Source organism: Protopterus annectens, chromosome 3.part1, assembly GCF_019279795.1.
Source record: "Protopterus annectens isolate FY-2018-M chromosome 3.part1, PAN1.0, whole genome shotgun sequence".
Classification (NCBI taxonomy): domain Eukaryota; kingdom Metazoa; phylum Chordata; order Ceratodontiformes; family Protopteridae; genus Protopterus; species Protopterus annectens.
In genome coordinates this window covers 912,101,955-912,121,697 of record NC_056732.1, presented here as the reverse complement: position 1 = coordinate 912,121,697, position 19,743 = coordinate 912,101,955, and the positions used below count along the sequence as shown (strand labels likewise).

Sequence of the window (19,743 nt, the reverse complement as noted above, 5' to 3'; positions counted from 1 at the left end):
TTGGGGAAAGTAGAAAACCCCTTAGCTATTGCATTCTCAGTCTTTTTACTACAAAATGGAGAAATTAGACATTACTGATCAGTCATTAGATTATCAGTTATTCATGTGCCACATTTAAGTCTGGTAATGCTCATGTTTATGCCCTTACCAAAAAAATCAGCTATTCCAAGGAACAAGCATTTTTTTCTTTTTTCTTCTTCTTTGTTTTTTTTTTTTTGAGCATCTGGACTAGCATTTTCTCAGTTTCACAGTTAATTGTCATAACTGTCATGGCTGTAAAGGAATATGACACACATACACTGTATGTAACCAAAATATTCTTGAAGACTACCAGCTGCACAGCTTAGACTAGGTATAAATGTGAGCTCTGAAAATGCCATAGTTACTCACTGGGTTTACAGGATAAACTGTAATAAAAGGTCCACATTTCAGTTGTGTGACATGACTTAGCTGCCATGTAACAGGGTTATAAAAAGATAAAACACCATTAGAAATAACCAGCCTCATTAATAATTTGTACAGATTCAAGACTTCGTAGAGCTTGTAGTGTCAACTCATGCCAATGTAAGTACTGAAGTGACTTTGAAAAGTAATAGTGTTATTCAGTAAGAAACTGATTGAGGTGTTTCCCTACTTCAAAAAACACAGCAGCTACATTCCTTGTAACATTTTCTAAGAGAATGTTCAGATAAATTAAGTGTTCCACGAATGAGATTTGTAGCCATACTACAAGGAACCTGACATGTAGGTGCCAAACACTGTTCACTCCTAATTTGTAAAGACGACCTCCATCTACAGCAGTAGTCTAAAAACGTATTGCGTGCTGTCACTTAACATTATTCTTCTCTCCCTCTACAACATTCACATCAAAATGCCAATCTGTTTTTTTAATTCCTTCAAATGACTTTAAGGTAAAAGAACAAAGCAAAAAAGAAAGAAAACAACAACAGCTTTAAAATAAATAAAGTTATGAAGTTATGTTAAGTGATATAATCCTTACGAAACAAAAATATAAATTTACGTACATATACATATATAATATAAATACATTCCAAGGTTTTACATTTCTGTTGTGACCTTACACCTAGTACATACTTCATTTCATAGAGTAAACTATCTTGCTCTGAACACATACTGAATCACAGCATTCAGATACACAAACAAATATGCACACACAAAAAAAAAATGTAACTGTGATCCTGTGTTAAGATTTCTGATATAAAATTATATTTAAATAATGACCTTGTTTTTACACTATCAGTAATTGGCTGTCGCTTGAATGTCTGCCTTAAGTTGACTAATTCCTTAGCTATTATACCATCTCCGTCAAATAACACAAACACATCAAACCAGAGTATTAAAACATCACATTTCTGTCATGAGATAAATTATACTGCATGCTGCTTTTAACTGTAAGTGTATTATTTTCTACACCCAGTGAAAATGAATGAATTTCAGTGGCACAGTACTGTACAAGTCTTATAACAAGAATGTAAATATTGAGTTATGGCTGAAAAAAGCAGGACGATGAGCAAATACAACAAAACTGGAGCAAAAACTCTGAGTAAAACAAATTGCCATTTTGTACATTAGGCATGCTGACCTTAGATCGTGGTGGTGCTCGAATAAACCATTTGCAGTCAACTGCTTCAGTTGCAGAAGCCTTTCCTTCCTTAGCAATTTGAACTGATTCAACAATCCCTTCGGGTCCTCCAATTTCAAATTCACAAACTGAATTCAGATATGAGGAAAAAGAATATCTGCATTAGTAAAATATGCTATGTGATAAATTAAAAATCTGACTCAGAACTTTAATTTGTAACAAATGAACTGACCTGGTAATGGCTTTAGTGCTCCTAGATCTTTAAAATCAGGATCTTAAAAAGGAATTGGAGAGAAAATAGTCATTATTACACAATTTTTATATTGCCAAAAAATTATCATTATACAAGACATAACACAGCTGACTTGTCTTACTTATATAATCAATAATACATAGCAAATGTTATGTTTCTGTGTATTTTCCAAAACTATTTTTAATTACTGTAAATTTAAATGCATTGTATAATACATAATGATATAATTTTGCAAGACTCATACACATACACATATAAATACACAAAAACACAAAAACAAATACACAGCAGTTAGTCAGTTTGAGTGAATATACATCACATTCCATTTCTCCGATGAATTAAAAAAAATGCAAGGTATTGCAAATGTGTCCTCCCCTTTCACCTTGCATTTTACCCCACCTAATTTTCTCATTGCTCTGTGTTTTAGAGCAGATGATTTGTTAATAACCCGCTGAGGTTTAAGGTCAGTCGATTAAGATAGTTTCAAACCTATTGTTAAGGATATCCCGCTGATGAACTATATGTTGCAGTCCAAAAACCTAGCAATATCTCTCTCTCTCTTTCTCTCTCTCTCATTCTCTCTGTCACACACACAGACATATATGCTTCTTTCTTCTTTTTTAAGGTGTTCATTTTTTTAAATTTCCTGTGTGTCTTCTCTGTCTCTATTTATCTGAGTTACTGTTGCTTGCACTCACATGCATGCAAGCACACAAACACACACATATACAAGCACATGCACACTTTTTTATTTCATTTTACTTTTAGTATTTATTTTTATTTTATGCTCTCTGTTCAGCAAGGCTATGTTTATTAAGTTTAAAAATGACAACTGTTTGCTTTTTAAACACCTGAGCTTCACCTCAACATAATATGTTACCATGAAGCAGCAAGCTTGTTTTTCAGTAGGTCTCACCTGTACACATTGTGCTGGAGACCATTCACTTTTCAATCAGGGTTTAATGTACAGCTTGTCCATTCTCTAAAACCAGTTGTTTTCATACAGAATTATAATACTGACTGCATTTTCATTCATAAATTATATACAGTCATGTCTGTCACTGTTACCTATTTACGCTGCAAACACTAACATTTCTGAAACACAGGAGTACTCAAATTATGTTTTCATGCAATACATATTTAATTCATTTTTAAAGGCTATGTATTATACATGGTAAATGACTACAGACTCCCAATCCACTGAATCATTTTTCAGTATTTGCATGTCATTTCCTTGAAGACATGCTTTTTGAGAAAACTTGATCTTATGTTGAAGTCAAACTCCTGTCGTAAGACATGAGCTTTTCTTCCTGCCCTACAAACATAGACTCATTATGATCACTTGTGAAATCACTGTATCATTATAATCACTTCTGAGGTCACTGTACCTCACAGTAGGAGCAACACTCTAACCTCATTGGTTTCATTTGGGAAACATATCATCTTGCAAGCTATTATTTGAGTCTATGTCCATCATACAATGAGCAGGTCCTCACCCTGAGCACTTCTGCATAGGATAAGTATAACTTTGTCATCACTTAAACTTCTTACTAATGGGAAATAAATACAGTTTTGATCATGCTCACACAGTTCGTCAGATATAAGTGTTATCCAAAGAGTAATTTAATATAGCAGCTAAATGTTATGCTGTCCTAAAATCAGACAGCTAACATCTAATGTTTTTCTTAAGGTAAAAATTAATTGTGATTAATGAGGTTTGGAACAGACCATTTTGTTCAGGGACATCTTCAAGGTGAGGGGTTAGTTAGAGTTGCAGGATTTGGGAGGATAGGGGTAGGATAGAGGGGTTCCTATTAGCAGAGCAAAAGACCGCAATTGCGAATACGGAACGAGCAACACATATTGCACAAAATATGGAAAAACCGAATGTCCGAAACAGCGAAAATGGAAATGTCAAAGTGCAATGGTTGGCCCGTCTGCGGTATAGCAACGTAAGGTAAGTTTGCGATAGATAGGACTTTAGGGTTAGGATGTGGGTTAAACTAAGTTAATAGATAGGTAATGTATGTAAGATTTAGTGTAGTGTTAGAAGTAGGGTTTTATTTAGCTGTATGTATGTGTATTATTTATTTGTTTTGGGTGTATGTCTGTAGGGGAAGTGTGCGGTAGTTACGGACCTTAGGGTTAGGGAGGGGTTAAGGATAGTGCATAGATAGTTGTGTATGTGGGGTTTAGTGTAGTGTTGGAAGTAGGGTTTTGTTATATGTACGTGTATTTAGTTTTTGGGGTGTATGTCTGTAGTGGACTTGTGCGTTAGTTATGGACCTTAGGGTTAGGGAGGGGTTAAGGATAGTGCATAATTAGTAGTGTTTGTGGGGTTTAGTGTAGGGTTAGAAGTAAGATTTTGTTGCTTTACTTTAGGTTAGAAGTAGGGTTTGGTTAGTGTATGTATGTGGTTTATTTATTTTGTTTGGTTAGGTAGTATGTAGTTGGTGGTGGGGTTGGCCGACTATGACAGTTCGTTATTTTATTTTTCGCTGTTTAGTGCATTCAGGATTTCTGTGGCTTGCGTTATAGGTGTTGACGTTTAGGTATTCGGTTAAAGGGTTTTTCAGTTTGCTAATATAGACCCAGACAGGGTTAAATAGGAATGGATGAGGTGTTGGAGGAAGTGAGGTAGGTGTAGGGAGGGGCTTAAAAGATGCTAGGCAAGTGTAACTGGATTAGGAGTCACACTTTGGCGTGAACTTGCTAGAGTGCAAGTTTATGTTCAATACTGCTATGGTCAGGTAGGCCTTGTCACAGGGCAGAGGTAGGTAATGCTAGTTAGTCATGGTTGGAGATGGGCTAGTATTTGTGGTTGTTTAACATAGTGTCATTGCCTGGGAGTGTTAGATTGATCATGCTATGGTGGTCCAGTTTGAAGGATTTATGGTTAGGGACTGTGGGGTGGTCATTTCAATCTGAAGGTCTGAGGGCGAGGCTTTATTTGTAATATTTTATTACATACGTGAAGTAGCATTTTCGGGTCAGCTTTATAGGTGATTAGGGAGTTTTGTCTGTTATTGCGCTGTTGAGATACCTAGAAGTATGTGAACATTGTCTTGGTATGAGTGGATAGTGTGGGGCTGGAGTCGTGCGACTGTTGGTCTGGCTCATTTTGTTTTGTCCCCTTCCATAGTAGGGTGTGCTCTGTTGTGATCTCTCCATGGGGTAAGTTCGCAGGGAGAGTTTTGACTTGAAGGGGCATTGGTGGTGTCTGGATGGTGTCTCATGTCTTCTGGTGGCGGGGCTGTGCTTGCCAGACTCGCAAATGACAGTTTGTAGTGTTTTCGCAGGTTACCAGAGCAGCGTTGCTCTTTGCGCATGCGTGTCTGCTGTCTAGCTACCTCTCAATGGTACAAAATTGCACAGAATTGTCAGATTTAGGGGATATTTCGGTCCGGTCGCAATTTTGAGTTCCAGCCTTGGTATCATTCTTTAAAGGGCTGCTAAGCGTAACTACTGTGAGTTCGATAAAGTTAATTCTGTTTCTGTGAATTGGGGGGGGGGGGGTCTTTGCAGATGGCAGTGCTATGCCTTATAAACTGAAGCTGTGAGGGAAATTGTGGTGAATTACCATTACTACATAATGACAGGGAATGCCTTGGTACATTTTATGCTGTTGTGCTTTGGTGGATTGTTGCACATTTCCTTCTTGTGTCAGGTTTCAAGTTGTCTCATATTGCGGTACGGTACTTGAAGGGCTGTTTTGGTGTCCCTATCTGTCCTGCGTGCATGTGGTGCTCAAGTTTGTGGAGATTTGTTCCTGATTAGTTAAGGGTTATGGGCGCACTGATGCATGGGAGGGTTTGAGGTAGGGGGATCGGGGAGGTTTCGAGTAAAAGGGTGGATTATTTGTTCCTTTGAATGTCCAGATTTGTCTCATATTTCCGTACGTTTCTCATACATTTGTGATTCTGACAAATCATTGAAGGTTACGGTCTGGAAATAGTGACAGTCATTTAAGTTTCAGATTTGTACCCTTCTGGAAATTCAGGCTAATGCAACATCTGTTATTCTATCAATTTTCTAAGTTTATAACAGCATACTTAAGGGTCCTTATTTTAGGGGCCTTTGTACCCCCACAGCTGATGGCTTTATTTGTTTTTTTGCTTAAGGAGGTTGACATGAGCTAGGGAGGTTGTAACTGACTTCCAACTTCTCTGAGAGTGCTTTATTAAAAAAAAAAGTGAAGCCTTTTCCTCATGCGACATACTAGTAACCTTTAAGTTATAAGAGGAATATTTAAAAGTCATGTTAGTTTTGTGGAGTTGTCCCTTCATTACTAAAATCCAGATTTCTTGCTCTATGAAGTTGAGAACTATTGGACCAAGCCATCAGTTCAGTATTACATAGGGTATCTTGTTTGACGAATTTAGCACTTATAACTGCAGGTTTAGTTTTGCGTTTGGGCTGACTAGCCCGTTTGTTGGGTTGTTTGTTTTCCTTGCTGCCAGATGGATATGGTCAGTGAATATAGCTCGAGAGGGGGCACTGAAGTAGGAAAAAAAAGGAGAAAAGGAAAGAAAAAAAAAGAAAAAAGTAGATCTTCATGTAACAGCAGGGCTGTTATGCTGCGAGTGCGGTTGCTCATGAGTCTTTTGTTCATGCCGGTCAACTATAGAGTATTGTGCAGAGTGTTTAGATTTAGTTAAGGCTAAGTGACTGTTTGTGGGCTAGGAGGGGAGGTGAAGTGTTTGTTTTGCAGGCTGGGGTATGAGGCAAGTAAATGGAAGGTCTGCACATGCGGCTTCAACAGCAATGGTGGTGTAGAAGAAGGTTTGAGAGATTTTCACAGAATGTCCAGATTTTTATCATTGTTTGGTCCATTTCTCATAAAATTGTATTTTTCTGGCAAGGTATGGACGGTGTTAGTCAGGGGGCAGTCATTTGAGTTTCAGACTTTATACCCTTCAGGGCCTCTGTGCCCCACTACTGATGGCCTCGTACAGATTGCTTGCTGTAGGAGGTAAGGAGGTATGCGGTAGCATTAATATGCTTTGGGGAAGGTGTCTGTGCTCTGGCATTAAGGAGAGTTTGAATTTTGGAGGAAAGGTGATGAATTACACTGAATGAATAATCAGAGTTATAGACTGTTCTTACTTCGGTAAGTCTATATTAATTCATATGCTCTGATTCTGTCAATGTCTCAAGTTAATAGCACTAACATTTTAAAGGTGTCCCTGAGTTTTGGATTTGTCCCTGATTCTTTTATGTTCTCTGACCATCACACTGATTTGTTCAGATATTTGAGTTAAAAATATATTTGTAAAGTTATTTGTGTTAAAAATGCATCAACAGTAGGTCCTGCTGGATGTATACATGTATATTAGGCTGTATTTTTGTAACTGATCAAACTTGTATGTTTATTTATTTATTTTACAGTTTATTTACCGAGATAGTCCATTGGGCCAAGAAGAATCCATTTTCAATGGAGTTCCAGGGAGGAAAGCTCCATGACAACAATATAAGATAAAGACAATGCATTCACATAAATCAGAGAACCTCGGAAGGGTGGAAAGTTTAAAACTGTGTTATAGCTTTCAGAGTGTGCCTTATTTGGAGTTGGAAGGTTAAAAGATAGGCAGATGGCTTTACAATATAAGTTAGCTTCACTTATACAGGGCACTAATGGATGTGGTCTGGAATTGCAAGGTTACCCAGGTTGTGGATATTGCTAGACCTCTTCATGTGTGGGGTTTAGTTTAACATATTCGACTGGTAGTTAAATTTATCTTGGGTATTTGCTAAGATCATTGGAAGCATAGCTTCAGTTATGGCTGCTTTGCCATAGATGTGAGTGGCGGTGGTACATTTCTTCCCCTGTTGGCGGGATAGGTTGTCCTTGAAGAAGTCTTGGAATGGGGGTTATATATTTTGGATGATTCACATGTTTTTTTTTTCTTGCAGATGGTGTCTTGGAATGCTGCGGCTGTAATTTGGAATAAGTAGGTATATGATGCAGCCTTTTCTTTACATATTAGAGGGTTTATTCTTCTCCTTTTCTTTGTAGATGGTGGTGTGCCATGTACCAGTGGTGGCGACACACAGTGAATTTGCAGATGATGGAAGCAGTGGCGTGCGAGGAGATTACGCATGGGGAGTACAAGTGGGCAACATTTACTGATGGAAGTAAGGTGATTTCACATGGATTTGGGGATTTTAGTGCTTGAGTGGTGCATAGGGGGTTATGTAAGGAGGTATGTTTGGTTCAAGGTAAGATAGAACTAGGGGTGTGATGGTGCAGGTACTAGTGGCTGTTGTCATTGATGGAATTGTGCATACATGTGCCTGATTGGGGGAGTGTAATATAAACAGTCGCTTTCCTGCAGGAAATAGTTAAAGGTAGTTGATGCTGAGGGGCTGGACATTCAGTTTGTTGGAGTTGTGTAAAAAGGGGTCACATGGAATTTTATTTTATTTGCTGTTTAGCAAGATATGTCGAACTTGGTGTGATTTGGGTACTGTATCGACAAGTAAAGGAGTAGATTGGGGGTGAGGTAAGGCAGGGTTGCGGATCTGTTATGGAGGGGGCCTGGGGGTTTTCTACAGGTGGGGTGGATGCACAGTAATTAAAGTCATAGGAAGTCACTAGGTTACTGGTGCTAGGGCCCTTAAAGTCAGTTATCTGTATTAATTTTATTTATGGTTATTATGCACTTGTATTTGGAGGTAAGGTATTCTGCTGGGGGAGGATGGATTGATGTCTGGTAGATGACATGTTAATAAGTGTTTTTTTGTACTCATTAAGGCATTTTAAGGTTGGTGCAGCTGGGTAGGATAAGGCCAAGGGAGGATTAGGGTATGTTGAGGGCAAGTTATAGCAGGGTTTGATATTTGCTTAGGAGTAGTTTTGGGTTCTTACTGGTGTGAGGAGCAACACCAATTTAAGGAGTTGGGGTAGTTGCTAGGTTAATGGCTCTAAGGTTTTGATGAACTAGACAGTCTCAGGTAAGTAAATTTCCTTAATCCAGAGTGCATTCCGTGTTGCTCTTAGTCAAGAGGGACATGGGTGATTGTTGCCTGTGTCCAAAAGGAATATTGGTAGACCTGTGTGGGTGTGGGGGGGGGGCAATTTACACTTCAGGTTTGATAATAGGATATAATAGCATGGCTATAGTTGCTTTTTTTTCCCCTTAATTATGGCTAACAGGGTTGTTGGGAACTAATTGGTTGGGAAAGGAGTGGTATGTTATTTATAGAATAGGCCCCTTTGTAATGCAATCATTTGTTTATTTCACATGGGTATTAGTTGTATCATGAATCTGTCAGGTGTGAAGGAAATCTTACGGGTATTTTTGTTAACGCATCATATGTTTCATTGGTGTTTTGTATGCATTAATAAGTGCATTTTAAGCAGTTGATGAAGGAGATACACCAGTAGTGGTGCATACTGTCATTCAGAAGTTGTGTTTATGCGTGGAAGAAGTATTTACAGTTTTTTCTTTTACAGGTAAGTGGAAGGAAGGTGGCTTTGATAGGCAAGAGAGGGGGGGGGGGTTGAGGTTGATGTCGGTTGATGGAGTGGTGTGAAAAGAGGTCATGGTCTTCCAGCAAGACAGTCACATATGGAATTGTTATATTTTCTTCCCAATAGTTACAACATAATAGGTTCATAGGTTCATAGGTAGGTACTAGGCTATCTGCCCGAAGGCATTTATAAGCCTAGCCAGAATGTGTTGGCTTTCGCCACCCCCATAGATTAGTTCCCTGTGCCTCTGTCCAGCAGAGCCACTGAAGTGATCCCTGGGGTAAACTTTCTGTTTCCCATCCACTCATCAAGGTTTCTCTTGAAGAGTGCCAGCGAGGAGCTCTGCCTAATGCAGATTGGAATCTTGTTCCAAAGCATGGGAAGTCTCTGGGATAGGAATCTATCCCTCCAGCACGTCCTATTTATTGTTGTGGTGAGGTTTAGATCCCTAGAGTGTGTGGCTCGAGGGGATAAGGTTTTCTTTAGGTGGAGCATGTCCATCAATTCTGGGTTGGATACGGCCTTGTATGTCAGGCAGAGATCACCTCTGAGCAGGTGGTATGCAACCAAGTACAGCTGGAGTTTCTTCAGTCGAGCTGCATAGGGCATCTGTTTGAGGCCAGTGATCCTCTTGTTGAGGTACTTCTGTGGTCTTTCCAGCTGTTGCAGGTGTCTTGTAAGGTACATCCCAAATGGGCCGTTGTACTCTATGATGGGTCTGATGAGTGATGAGAAGAGGGGCACAATGACCTCTTTTGATCTGGATGCAAACCCTTTTGTGATTAGGTGGGCCACATAGAAAGATTTTCTAACCACTTTGGCATTGCAATGATCAAAGGAGAGATTACTATATACTTGAGTCCCCAGATCCCTTATTATGTTTTCCGTATTTAGGGGACTACAACCTATGTGGTAGATTGTGGTTACTTTGTTATTTCCAAAGGGAATAACTATGCACTTTTTTGGCATTTAGCTTGAGGCCATGATTTTGACACCAGGTATCCGTCTCAGTGATACCCCTTTGGAGGATGTCTGTATCAGCCAGTGAGTCAATTATAACCCCTAGTTTGCAGTCATCTGCTAACTTGGTCAGCCATAGTCCTCCTATGCTTGTCTGTACTTCTGAGAAGTTTATGCCGAACAGGAGGGGTCCTAGGACTGAGCCCTAGGGAATGCCTCTTGTAACCGGTTTAGGGTCAGACCTAGGTCCCGCAACTCTCACCATGTGGGTTCTGTCCGTGAGCCAATTGGCAACCCATCTTGTGACATACGGGTTTATGTTCAGGCCGGTGAGCTTGACTATAATACCAGAATGGGAAATGGTGTCGAAGGCCTTTGCGAGGTCTAGGTAGGCTGTGTGTACCACCTTTCCCTCATCTATAGCCTTGGTAACTGTCTCAAAGAAGTCCACCAGATTTAGGAGGCATGACCTGCCCTTAACAAAGCCGAACAGGGTAGGGTCCAGTGTTTGGAGGTTTCCAATGTCTCTGTTAATGAGTTCCATGAAGATGCGCTCCATAGCCTTGAACACCAAGCTAGTCAGGCTTATAGGGCAATAGTTCCCAGGGTCTGTTGTGGCTCCAGTTTTGTGGAGCAGAATAACCATTGCTGTGCACCACTCTATGGGTATGTAGCCTGTGGAGAGGCTGAGTTTGAACAGTGTGTTTAGATGAGGGGTTAGTTCATCTTTGAGCTCATGTAGGACGCAGCCTGGGACACTGTCCGGTCCCATTGATGCTGTGTTTTTGGCTTTGGAGAGGGCTATTTTAACCTGAGTGTCTGTGATTTCAGTGGCTCTACATTCTTCTGGTATGGTTATGGGCCCTTTTGGGGGTGAGGGGGGGGGTTTGCACTGAACCTGTCTGCCAGGATGTTGGCAATATCAGTTGGTTCAGTGTATTTTGTGCCATTCTGCACTAACTCCGAGCAGATCTGAGCATTGCCACTTAGATTCTTAACATAGCTAAAGAATGCCTTGTGGTTATCTTTGGAGTCCTTGGCAAGTTTCCTTTCAAAGCTCGCCTTGGATGACTTTATGAGGGATCGTAGTTTCTTGCTGATACTGATCAGGGATGTTTTCCCTTCTTGGGATTTTACTCTTTTCTGTACTAGTTTCCTCCTTCTATTGTATATATTGCTTATGGCAGGGGTCCACCAGACTGGTTTCCTTTTCTTGGAGGAGTGAGTCTTGGTTTTGCTTGGGATAGCATGATCCATGCATTCTTGTAGGTGCCTGTAGAATGCATTAGTAAAGGATTTAGCAGCTTGGACTGCATTATCCTTTAGCATAGGGGCTTTGAAACTTTCCACCTCGGTCTTAAGTAATGTAAAGTTTGCTTTTGAAAGTTTTTCACAGTGGTTTCCTTGTCCGGAGGTGGGGGCAGAATGTGGATATCCAAAGTGATTTGTTTATGGTTAGATCTAACCAGTGAGGGGTTGACCTCCAGTGTGGAACACTGGTCGCCCATGTTGGTGATGACCAGGTCCAATGTGTTGTCACCTCTGGTGGGAGTGTTGACCAGTTGTTCCAAGGCATTTGAGTTTATAAATTCTAGGAAATGTTGGGCAAGAGAGTTAGTACTTGAGTAGTTCTCCCAGTTATTGTTTGGGTAGCTGAAATCACCCAATATTACGGTGTTTGGTAGGACCTTTATGTTACTCAGTGTTTCCAGAAATACAGAATGGGAGTCCTGGGACATGGAGGGTGATCTGTAGCAAGCTACAATTTGAATTGAAGTTTTGCCCATTGTTAGTTGCACGTGGATAATCTCTGACGCATCGTGCTGTGCCACTAACCTGGAGGTGTAGGTATCCTTGATGAATATGGATAGTCCCCCACCTTTTGTATTTCGGTCTGAAATGTATGGTATGAGATGTAGCCTGGTAGTGCTGGGGGTGCTCTCTGGAGCCTTAAACCAGGTTTCTGTTACTGCACATACATCAATTTTCTCCATACTGTAGAGTTCCTCGAGTGCGTGCATTTTGAGGTTTAGACTTCTGGCATTGAGTAGTATTACCATCAGAGTTTTGTTGCTTGCGCTATTTACAGTGGTGGGTTTGTCTTTTGAGCCTTGACTAAGAAAGGCACTATGGGGGTGGCAAGAGCCTTGGCCAGTATTCGAAAGCCTAAGGGTAACATGTGCAAGCTGTCTCTAGCAAAGCAGCATGGCTTGTCGAGCATGTCATCCCAGGCAGACAGACACTGGATCCCCTTTGAATGACACCAGAAACTTATCCAACTGTTGAAATTGATAATTTTTTTCTTTATACCGTGGTATCATTCTTGGTGAGGGTAGGATGCTACTCAAGGTCAGGGTCATACTGGCCAGGGCTATGTGATCAGAAAGCTCCTCCATGTCTCTTTTCATGTAATCCAGGGAGGTATGGCTCAGGTCATTCACACCAACATGGACAATGACAGAGTCATATTTGTACTTGTTCTGGAGTGACCTGAGTGCTTGTGTTATGTGGCGGATCCTGGCACCCAACAAGCAGCTAACAGTAGCCTTCTCTTTATTCAGCCTAGTGAGTGGGACATCAGTGTGCCTGACTATAGAGTTACCTATTACTAGTATGTTGGGAATGTTATTTTGCCTTGAGGGCTGTGATTGCGTGGCACACTGGATTTGTGAAGTATATGTTTCATGGTTTGTGTTGGGGGGTGGGGTTGCTTGGATGTCTGCTTTGGAGGGCTCTGTTGCTTTTGCAGATTTTTATTTAGAGCCTCTGAGTATGTTTTCGTGCAATTATGTGTGTTTTTTGCCGGTGCTGGTTTAATGGGTCTATGTGAGACTGGTGGTGTGATGCCAGTATTTCCCTTCTCCTCTTAACTGTCTGATCCAGTCTTGGGTTGAGAGAGCTTAGCCTCCAGTTTGGCTGTATAATTGCATCTCTCGTATGTATTAGTGTTTGGTGGTAGGAGGAGAGGGTTGTCTGTGTACATGAGGCAGCTGTAACATTGCCTCAAAATGCCCAGATTCACAAGTTGGACTGGAGAGTACACCTTAAACTTCCCTGTGGACATGCCTGGATAGGTACAGTAAACTGTTTTAATGAATGGCTGGTAAGATCGAATAGAGAGCATTGTCTTTCTGTAGTGCTAGGGTTTATAAGTGCTTGCTATGAGTTTTGAGCAAGTGGCGGCTGAGAAATGAATGGCTTGAGTGCTTAAGTTGAAAGTTTGTCTAGTCCAAGGGAAAAATTGAAGAGGAGACCTTGTGGAGCCAGGAATAGATATGCCCCAGCTAACTGATTCTGCCCGGAGTGCAAAACTGGGCAAATGCGTTTTTTATAGCAGGGAAATGAAAGAGATAGAAATTAGCCCAAAATGGCGAATAAACTACTACTTTCTGGGCTGAAACCACTCCTCCAGGGACATATAGGCTGCTCAAAGCTCCCCTCTCTCACAGGTGAACAGAGAAACTTCCTTCTATCCATGTAAGATATGGACAAACACAGAGATTTGTAACACAGCCCTGAATTCAGCACTAACCTGAAAACGGGACTATACTAGCTTAGAAAGGTGGGAAACAAGTATATATATATATATATATATATATATATATATATATATATATATATATATATATATATATATATATATATATATATATATATATATATATATATATATATATATATAATATATATATATATATATATATATATATATATTTTTTTTTTTTTTCCAGAAAATAAAGCAGACATAATCAAAAAACACTTTAAATGCACATAAAAAGCTGCTTATTGTTATATATCTCAGTTCAGAGTTGTAGTCTGCCCCTAGTAATAAAGTAGGAATAAATACAAATACAGTAAAAGAGTGCAATTGTTTTTTTCTTTTATATATATGTATATATATATATATATACATATATATATATATATATATATATATATATATATATATATATATATATAAAACAATAGAAAATGAACAATCTGATTTAAACAAGTTACCCAATTAATGGTTTGTTTGCTTGCTTTGGGTGGGCAGCATCAAGAGTGGAAAGAAAAAAAAAAAAGAGGATATTGTACCTACTTTGAAGTGATCTCATTGGTATGATGGTAAGCAATGGGGTTTAATAACAAAATAGTATGGCTTGTTTTGTTGAGTTGCTACAATGTCATGATGGCTAAGCTGTTTTATTGCTTATAAAGGATAGTTAGTGTGATGGCGGGATTGCTAGACAATGGGATTTTATGATACTATTTTGGTTATTTTAAGCAGTGAAATGGGGCTGGGATTAGCCATCATGGTTTGTTCTTGTTTCTATGCAGTTTCAGATGACGGTAGGCTTTGTGTTGGTTGTCCAGTTGAAGGGTAAAGATGGGGGAGTCATTAGAATTGTTATTGCTCTCGCATTAAGGAGAGCTTATTTGGTTATTACTAGATTGGGTGGTAAATGGGGTTGCAGTTTGGTACAATGGCATGTAGTTGACTCTGCGTGGTTTTTATAATGCCCTTGAAGTCTTTGTGGAGCTGCCATTGGTCATGAAGTAAGGATTATTTACCTCACGTGCAGTGGGTATGCTAGGTTATCTTAGGTTATCTTAGCATAAGTGAAGGGTCAAGTTTTGTTTTCAGTGGTTTTGGTACCTGGTTATTTTTGTTGTGTGATAGGATTTTAGCAGTTAACTAAATCCACCTTGGTTAGTGGGGACGGGGTACACCGAATGATGTTTGGCCAGATGCCTTAATGGTGTTTAGATTGTTGGAAGTGTGCTGCAGAGAAGGGGAACAGCCTGGTCAGGCTGGTGGGCAGAGAAGAGGGGCAGGCTTGCCCTCTTCTGTTCCCCCTCTGGTTCTGGATGGTCAATTCAATAAGCTGGAAAAGGAAAGTGAGCGATTCTGCTGCTTGACAAGTACATAAGTAAGCGGAGCAAGCTGCTTATTGGATTGATGGTATAATGCAATAAATGTTAATGAACGTGAGTGGTTACGCTGCTTGATATGTATCAATAAACGGTAATGTAAGTGAGTGGGTACGCTGCTTCATAAGTAGGTGTGTGGAGGTATGGACGCTGCTTACATTTATCAGGATAAGCAGGTTTACGCTGTCCTGTCCCAAGATAATGTTACATGAATGTTATTTCATCTGTATCATGTTTGGTTGAAATGAATGAATACTGAGTAAAATTTATGTTTATGAAAAATTTAATAAAGGTCGTAAAATGTCATTCGGTGTAATGTGTTTCATGATGGGGACCTGGACAAAATAACTGATGTAGAACATCTCACATAATACATCATGCAATGGATATGGCACAAGTGTTTTTCCATTCTGTTATTCAGATTTGTGATAAAAGTAGTAAGGGTCAGCCTTCAGTTTTTGAGGATGAATGAGTAAAAGTGAAACTTGAGTAAAACCAAAGCAGCTGACACATTTTTTTATTAAAGGAAAGAGTACACATATCCAAACACTTAAGCTGCCTTCAGCTTAACTGTGGAATAGCTCACATTCTCAAAACGCAGCAAATCCAGGATTATTTGGCATTCAGAAATAGCAGAAATGACCCTTTACAACAGTAATTACCACTTTTACTTCATAAGCTGAGCAGCTAAACAACAATACATTGTGTTTTATGCATGTGCCATTTCTATTTGTAACCATGTTCTGTTCTGGCTTTATATAAAATATATATATAGCCAGAAAGGCTCATCCAGACTCTGCTACACTTTGCTGTGAAGGAAAGGTTAGTTTGCTGTTATTTTTTGTATTTCTGTATTGCCTTTCTATATTTTGAATACTGTAGTTTGTTTTCTTTATCTTGTCTTTTGCTTGCATTCTGTTTTAACAGCATATTAAAACTTCAAAAGAGACCACAGCTCTCTCTGTTCTGAGTCAGGCAGAATTTTTCCCTCCCTCCCACTCATTTAAGTTGTCTTGTTAAATACCACTGTCTTTCTAGTTGCCCGCCTCTTATGTTAATCTGACCATATATCTCATTTCTCTCTACTTTCACTGGCTTATGTGAGTAATCACAAAACCATCACTTTTGAAATCCCACCCCTTCAAGTATTTAAATTTATTGGCCATCCTACAGTATTTCATAGTACCAAAATACAAAAGTAACCACCCCTTTCAGTCCATCTTGCTGTTTTAAAAATAGTAACTCTCCACTAAACCTTAACTTTTAAACAGGTAAAACTCAAGTTACCTACTTTCATATCTAACTTCTCTAGTGCACACTGCAGAGTGCATTCTTTTCAATCTTACCTTTAAGCATCCCTGTTACTAGCACTTTCTCTAATACCTAAAAAGATCATCTCTACTTTACTCCAAGTAGACTTTTCTCTATCTGTTAAACCTAGCACTTGCTCCTACAGTACTTATTACCTTGATACGGCACTCTTATAGATAGCACCCCAAAAGGCAAACCCCCATTTCTCGGTCACCCACATCCCGGAATCTCTTTTAAAGTTTTTGTCTAGTCCTTCTAGCATGTCGAGGGATCAGTTGCTAGTGTCCTCTCCTGCTCAGCTGGTGAACCTGGGAATATTGAGGCAATGTTACAATTGCCTCATGTACACAGACAACCCTCTCCTCCTCCCACAAAACACAAATACATGCGAGAGATGCAACTATACGGCCAAACTGGAGGCTGAGCTCTCTCAACATAGGACTGGCAAGACCAGTCAGGAGGAGAAGGTTACCACACACACTATAGACCCAGTCTCACATAGTACCATCACAACCTCAAATCATACACATAAACACACAAAGACATACTGTGGCTCTGATCAAAAATCTACCAAAACAGCAGAGGCCACCAAAGCAGACACCCAAACAACCACCACCTCAGAACACAACACCTGCAACACATAGACCTCACAGTCAGAGTGTCAAACAGTCACAGCCCTTAAGGCCAAACACAATGCCAGACACACTAGTCATTGGTGACTCCATAGTCAGACACACTGACGTCCCGCTCACCAGACTGAGTAAGGAGAAGGTCACAGTAAGCTGCCTGTCGGGTGCTAGAATCCGCCACATAACGCAAGCACTCAGGTCTCTCAACAGCAGGTACAAATATGACTCAGTCATTGTCCACGCTGGTGTAAACGACCTGAGACGTACCTCCTTGGACTACATGAAAAGAGACATTGAGGAGCTCTCTGATTATGTAGCCCAGGCAGGTATGACCCTGACCTTGAGCAGTATCCTACCTTCACCAAGAATGATGCCACAATACAGAGATAAGATGATCAGCTTTAACAATTGGCTTAAACTCTGGTGTCATTCAAAGGGGATCCAATGTCTGTCTGCCTGGGATGACATGCTGGACAAGCCACGCTGCTGCAAGGGACGGCTTGCACCTGTCACCCTGGGATTCGGATATTGGCAAAGGCATTGCCACCCCATAGTGCTTTTTTTAGGCAAGGCTCAAATTCTAAACCTACCACCCTAGAACACAAAAGGAAAAAACTAAGGGTAATGCTGCTCAATGCCAGAAGTCTAAATCTCAAAATGCATGCACTCGAGGCCCTTCTCAGTATGGAGAACATCGATGTCTGTGCAGTGACAGAAACCTGGTTCAAGGCTCCTGAGAGCACCCCAGCACTATCAGGTTTTACCTCTTATCATGCGTTCCGCCCCAAAATCCGGACAATACCAAGAAAGGAGGGGGTATCCATATTCATCAAAGACACCCACACCTCAAGACTGGTGGCAACGCACGATGCATCGGAGACCATCCAGGTGCAATTAACCATAGGCAAGACTGCTCTGCAAATTGTAGCATGTTACAGGCCACCCTCACAAACTCAGGAACCTCACATGGTCTTCCTGAAAACACTAGAGGGATAAATGTATCACCAAACACCATCATACTAGGTGACTTCAATTACCCTAATATAGACTGGGAACACTACTCAAGCCCAAACACCCTAGCCCAAAAGTTCCTGGAATTCATAAACTCAAATGCCATGGAACAACTAGTCACCATCCCCACAAGAGGAGAAAACATACTTGATCTCATCATCACGAACATGGGAGCACAATGTTCAACACCGGAAGTATACCCCTCACTGGTGAGATCAGATCACAAACTAATCTTGCTGGAGGTCCTCATCCCACCCCCACCTAAAATAAAAAAGACCACAGTGAAGAACTTCTCGAAAGCCGACTTCACACTTCTAAAGACTAGTGTGGTCTCCTTTAAGGCCCCAAGCGGGAAAACAGTACTCAAGCCGCTGAATCACTTACAAATGCCTTCTACCAGCACCTGCAGGACTGCATGGATAAGGCAATCCCAAGCAAAACAAAGACTCTTTGTACCAAAGGCAAGCGTCCAGTCTGGTGGACCCCAGCCATAAACAAACTCTACAACAAAAGGAGGAAGCTACTACAAGATAGAGCAAAATGCTTAAAAGGTAAGACACCCTTGATCACTATAAGTAAAAACTAAGAGCTCTCATAAAATCATCCAAAGCAAATTTTGAGAGAAAAATAGCTAAAGACTCAAAAGACAATCATAAGGCCTTCTTTAGCTATGTTAGAAACCTGGGAGGAAACTCCCAGATATGCTCAGAACTAGTTCAAAATGATGTGAAGATTACTGATCCTACAGACATTGCCAACATACTGGCTGACAGGTTCAGTGCAAACTCCCCAAAAGGAGAGATATCTATACCAAGCGATTGCAGCCCCCAAACATCTCCAACGCCCAAGTGAGAACTGCTCTCTCCAAAGCAAAAACACAGCATCCATGGGACCTGATGGTGTCCCCGGCTGTGTGCTCCACGAACTCAACGAGGAATTAAACCCACAGCTAGGACAGCTGTTTAATCATAGTCTTACCTCTGGATCATACCCAGGAGTGGCGCACTGCAACTGTGGTCCCACTTCACAAAGGCGGTGCCTCCACCGACCCTGGAAATTACCGGCCCATTAGCTTGACAAGCCTTATCTGCAAAGCCATGGAGAGGATCATAATGGACCTCATAAATAAAGACATAGGGAATTTGCAGACTTTGGATCCATCCCAGTTTGGCTTTGTCAAAGGCAGATCATGCCTTCTAAACTTGGTTGACTTTTGAAACAGTCACCAAAGCCATTGATGAGGAAAGGCAGTCCATACAGCCTACCTCGATCTGGCGAAGGCCTTCGATACAATACCCCACTCGGGTATCATTGAAAAACTCATCAGCTTAAATGTTAACCCATACATCACAAGATGGGTTGCAAACTGGCTGAGTGACAGAACCCACAGGGTCAGAGTTGCTGGCGCCATGTCAGACTCAAAGCCTGTCACAAGTGGTGTACCACAGGGCTCAGTCCTGGGCCCACTCTTGTTTGGCATCTACTTTTCCGAAGTACAAGCAAACACAGGAGGGTTATGGCTGACAAAGTTTGCAGATGACTGCAAACTGGGCCATAGTAGAAAACACATCTGACACAGATATCCTTC

The 19,743-nt window shown here is 40.6% G+C and overlaps 1 protein-coding gene across 1 annotated transcript in view; it reads right to left on the bottom strand.

The window, feature by feature from the left end:
• The window catches only part of NETO1 (neuropilin and tolloid like 1), a 1,239,650-nt gene that overhangs the window by 494,055 nt on the left and 725,852 nt on the right, over positions 1–19,743 (bottom strand). Inside the window, exons 5-6 of the mRNA XM_044067135.1 lie at positions 1,836–1,877; positions 1,604–1,731 (exon numbers count right to left, since the gene is read on the bottom strand). Coding sequence (XP_043923070.1) covers positions 1,604–1,731; positions 1,836–1,877 — 170 coding nt within the window. The remainder of the gene's footprint in view (positions 1–1,603; positions 1,732–1,835; positions 1,878–19,743) is intronic.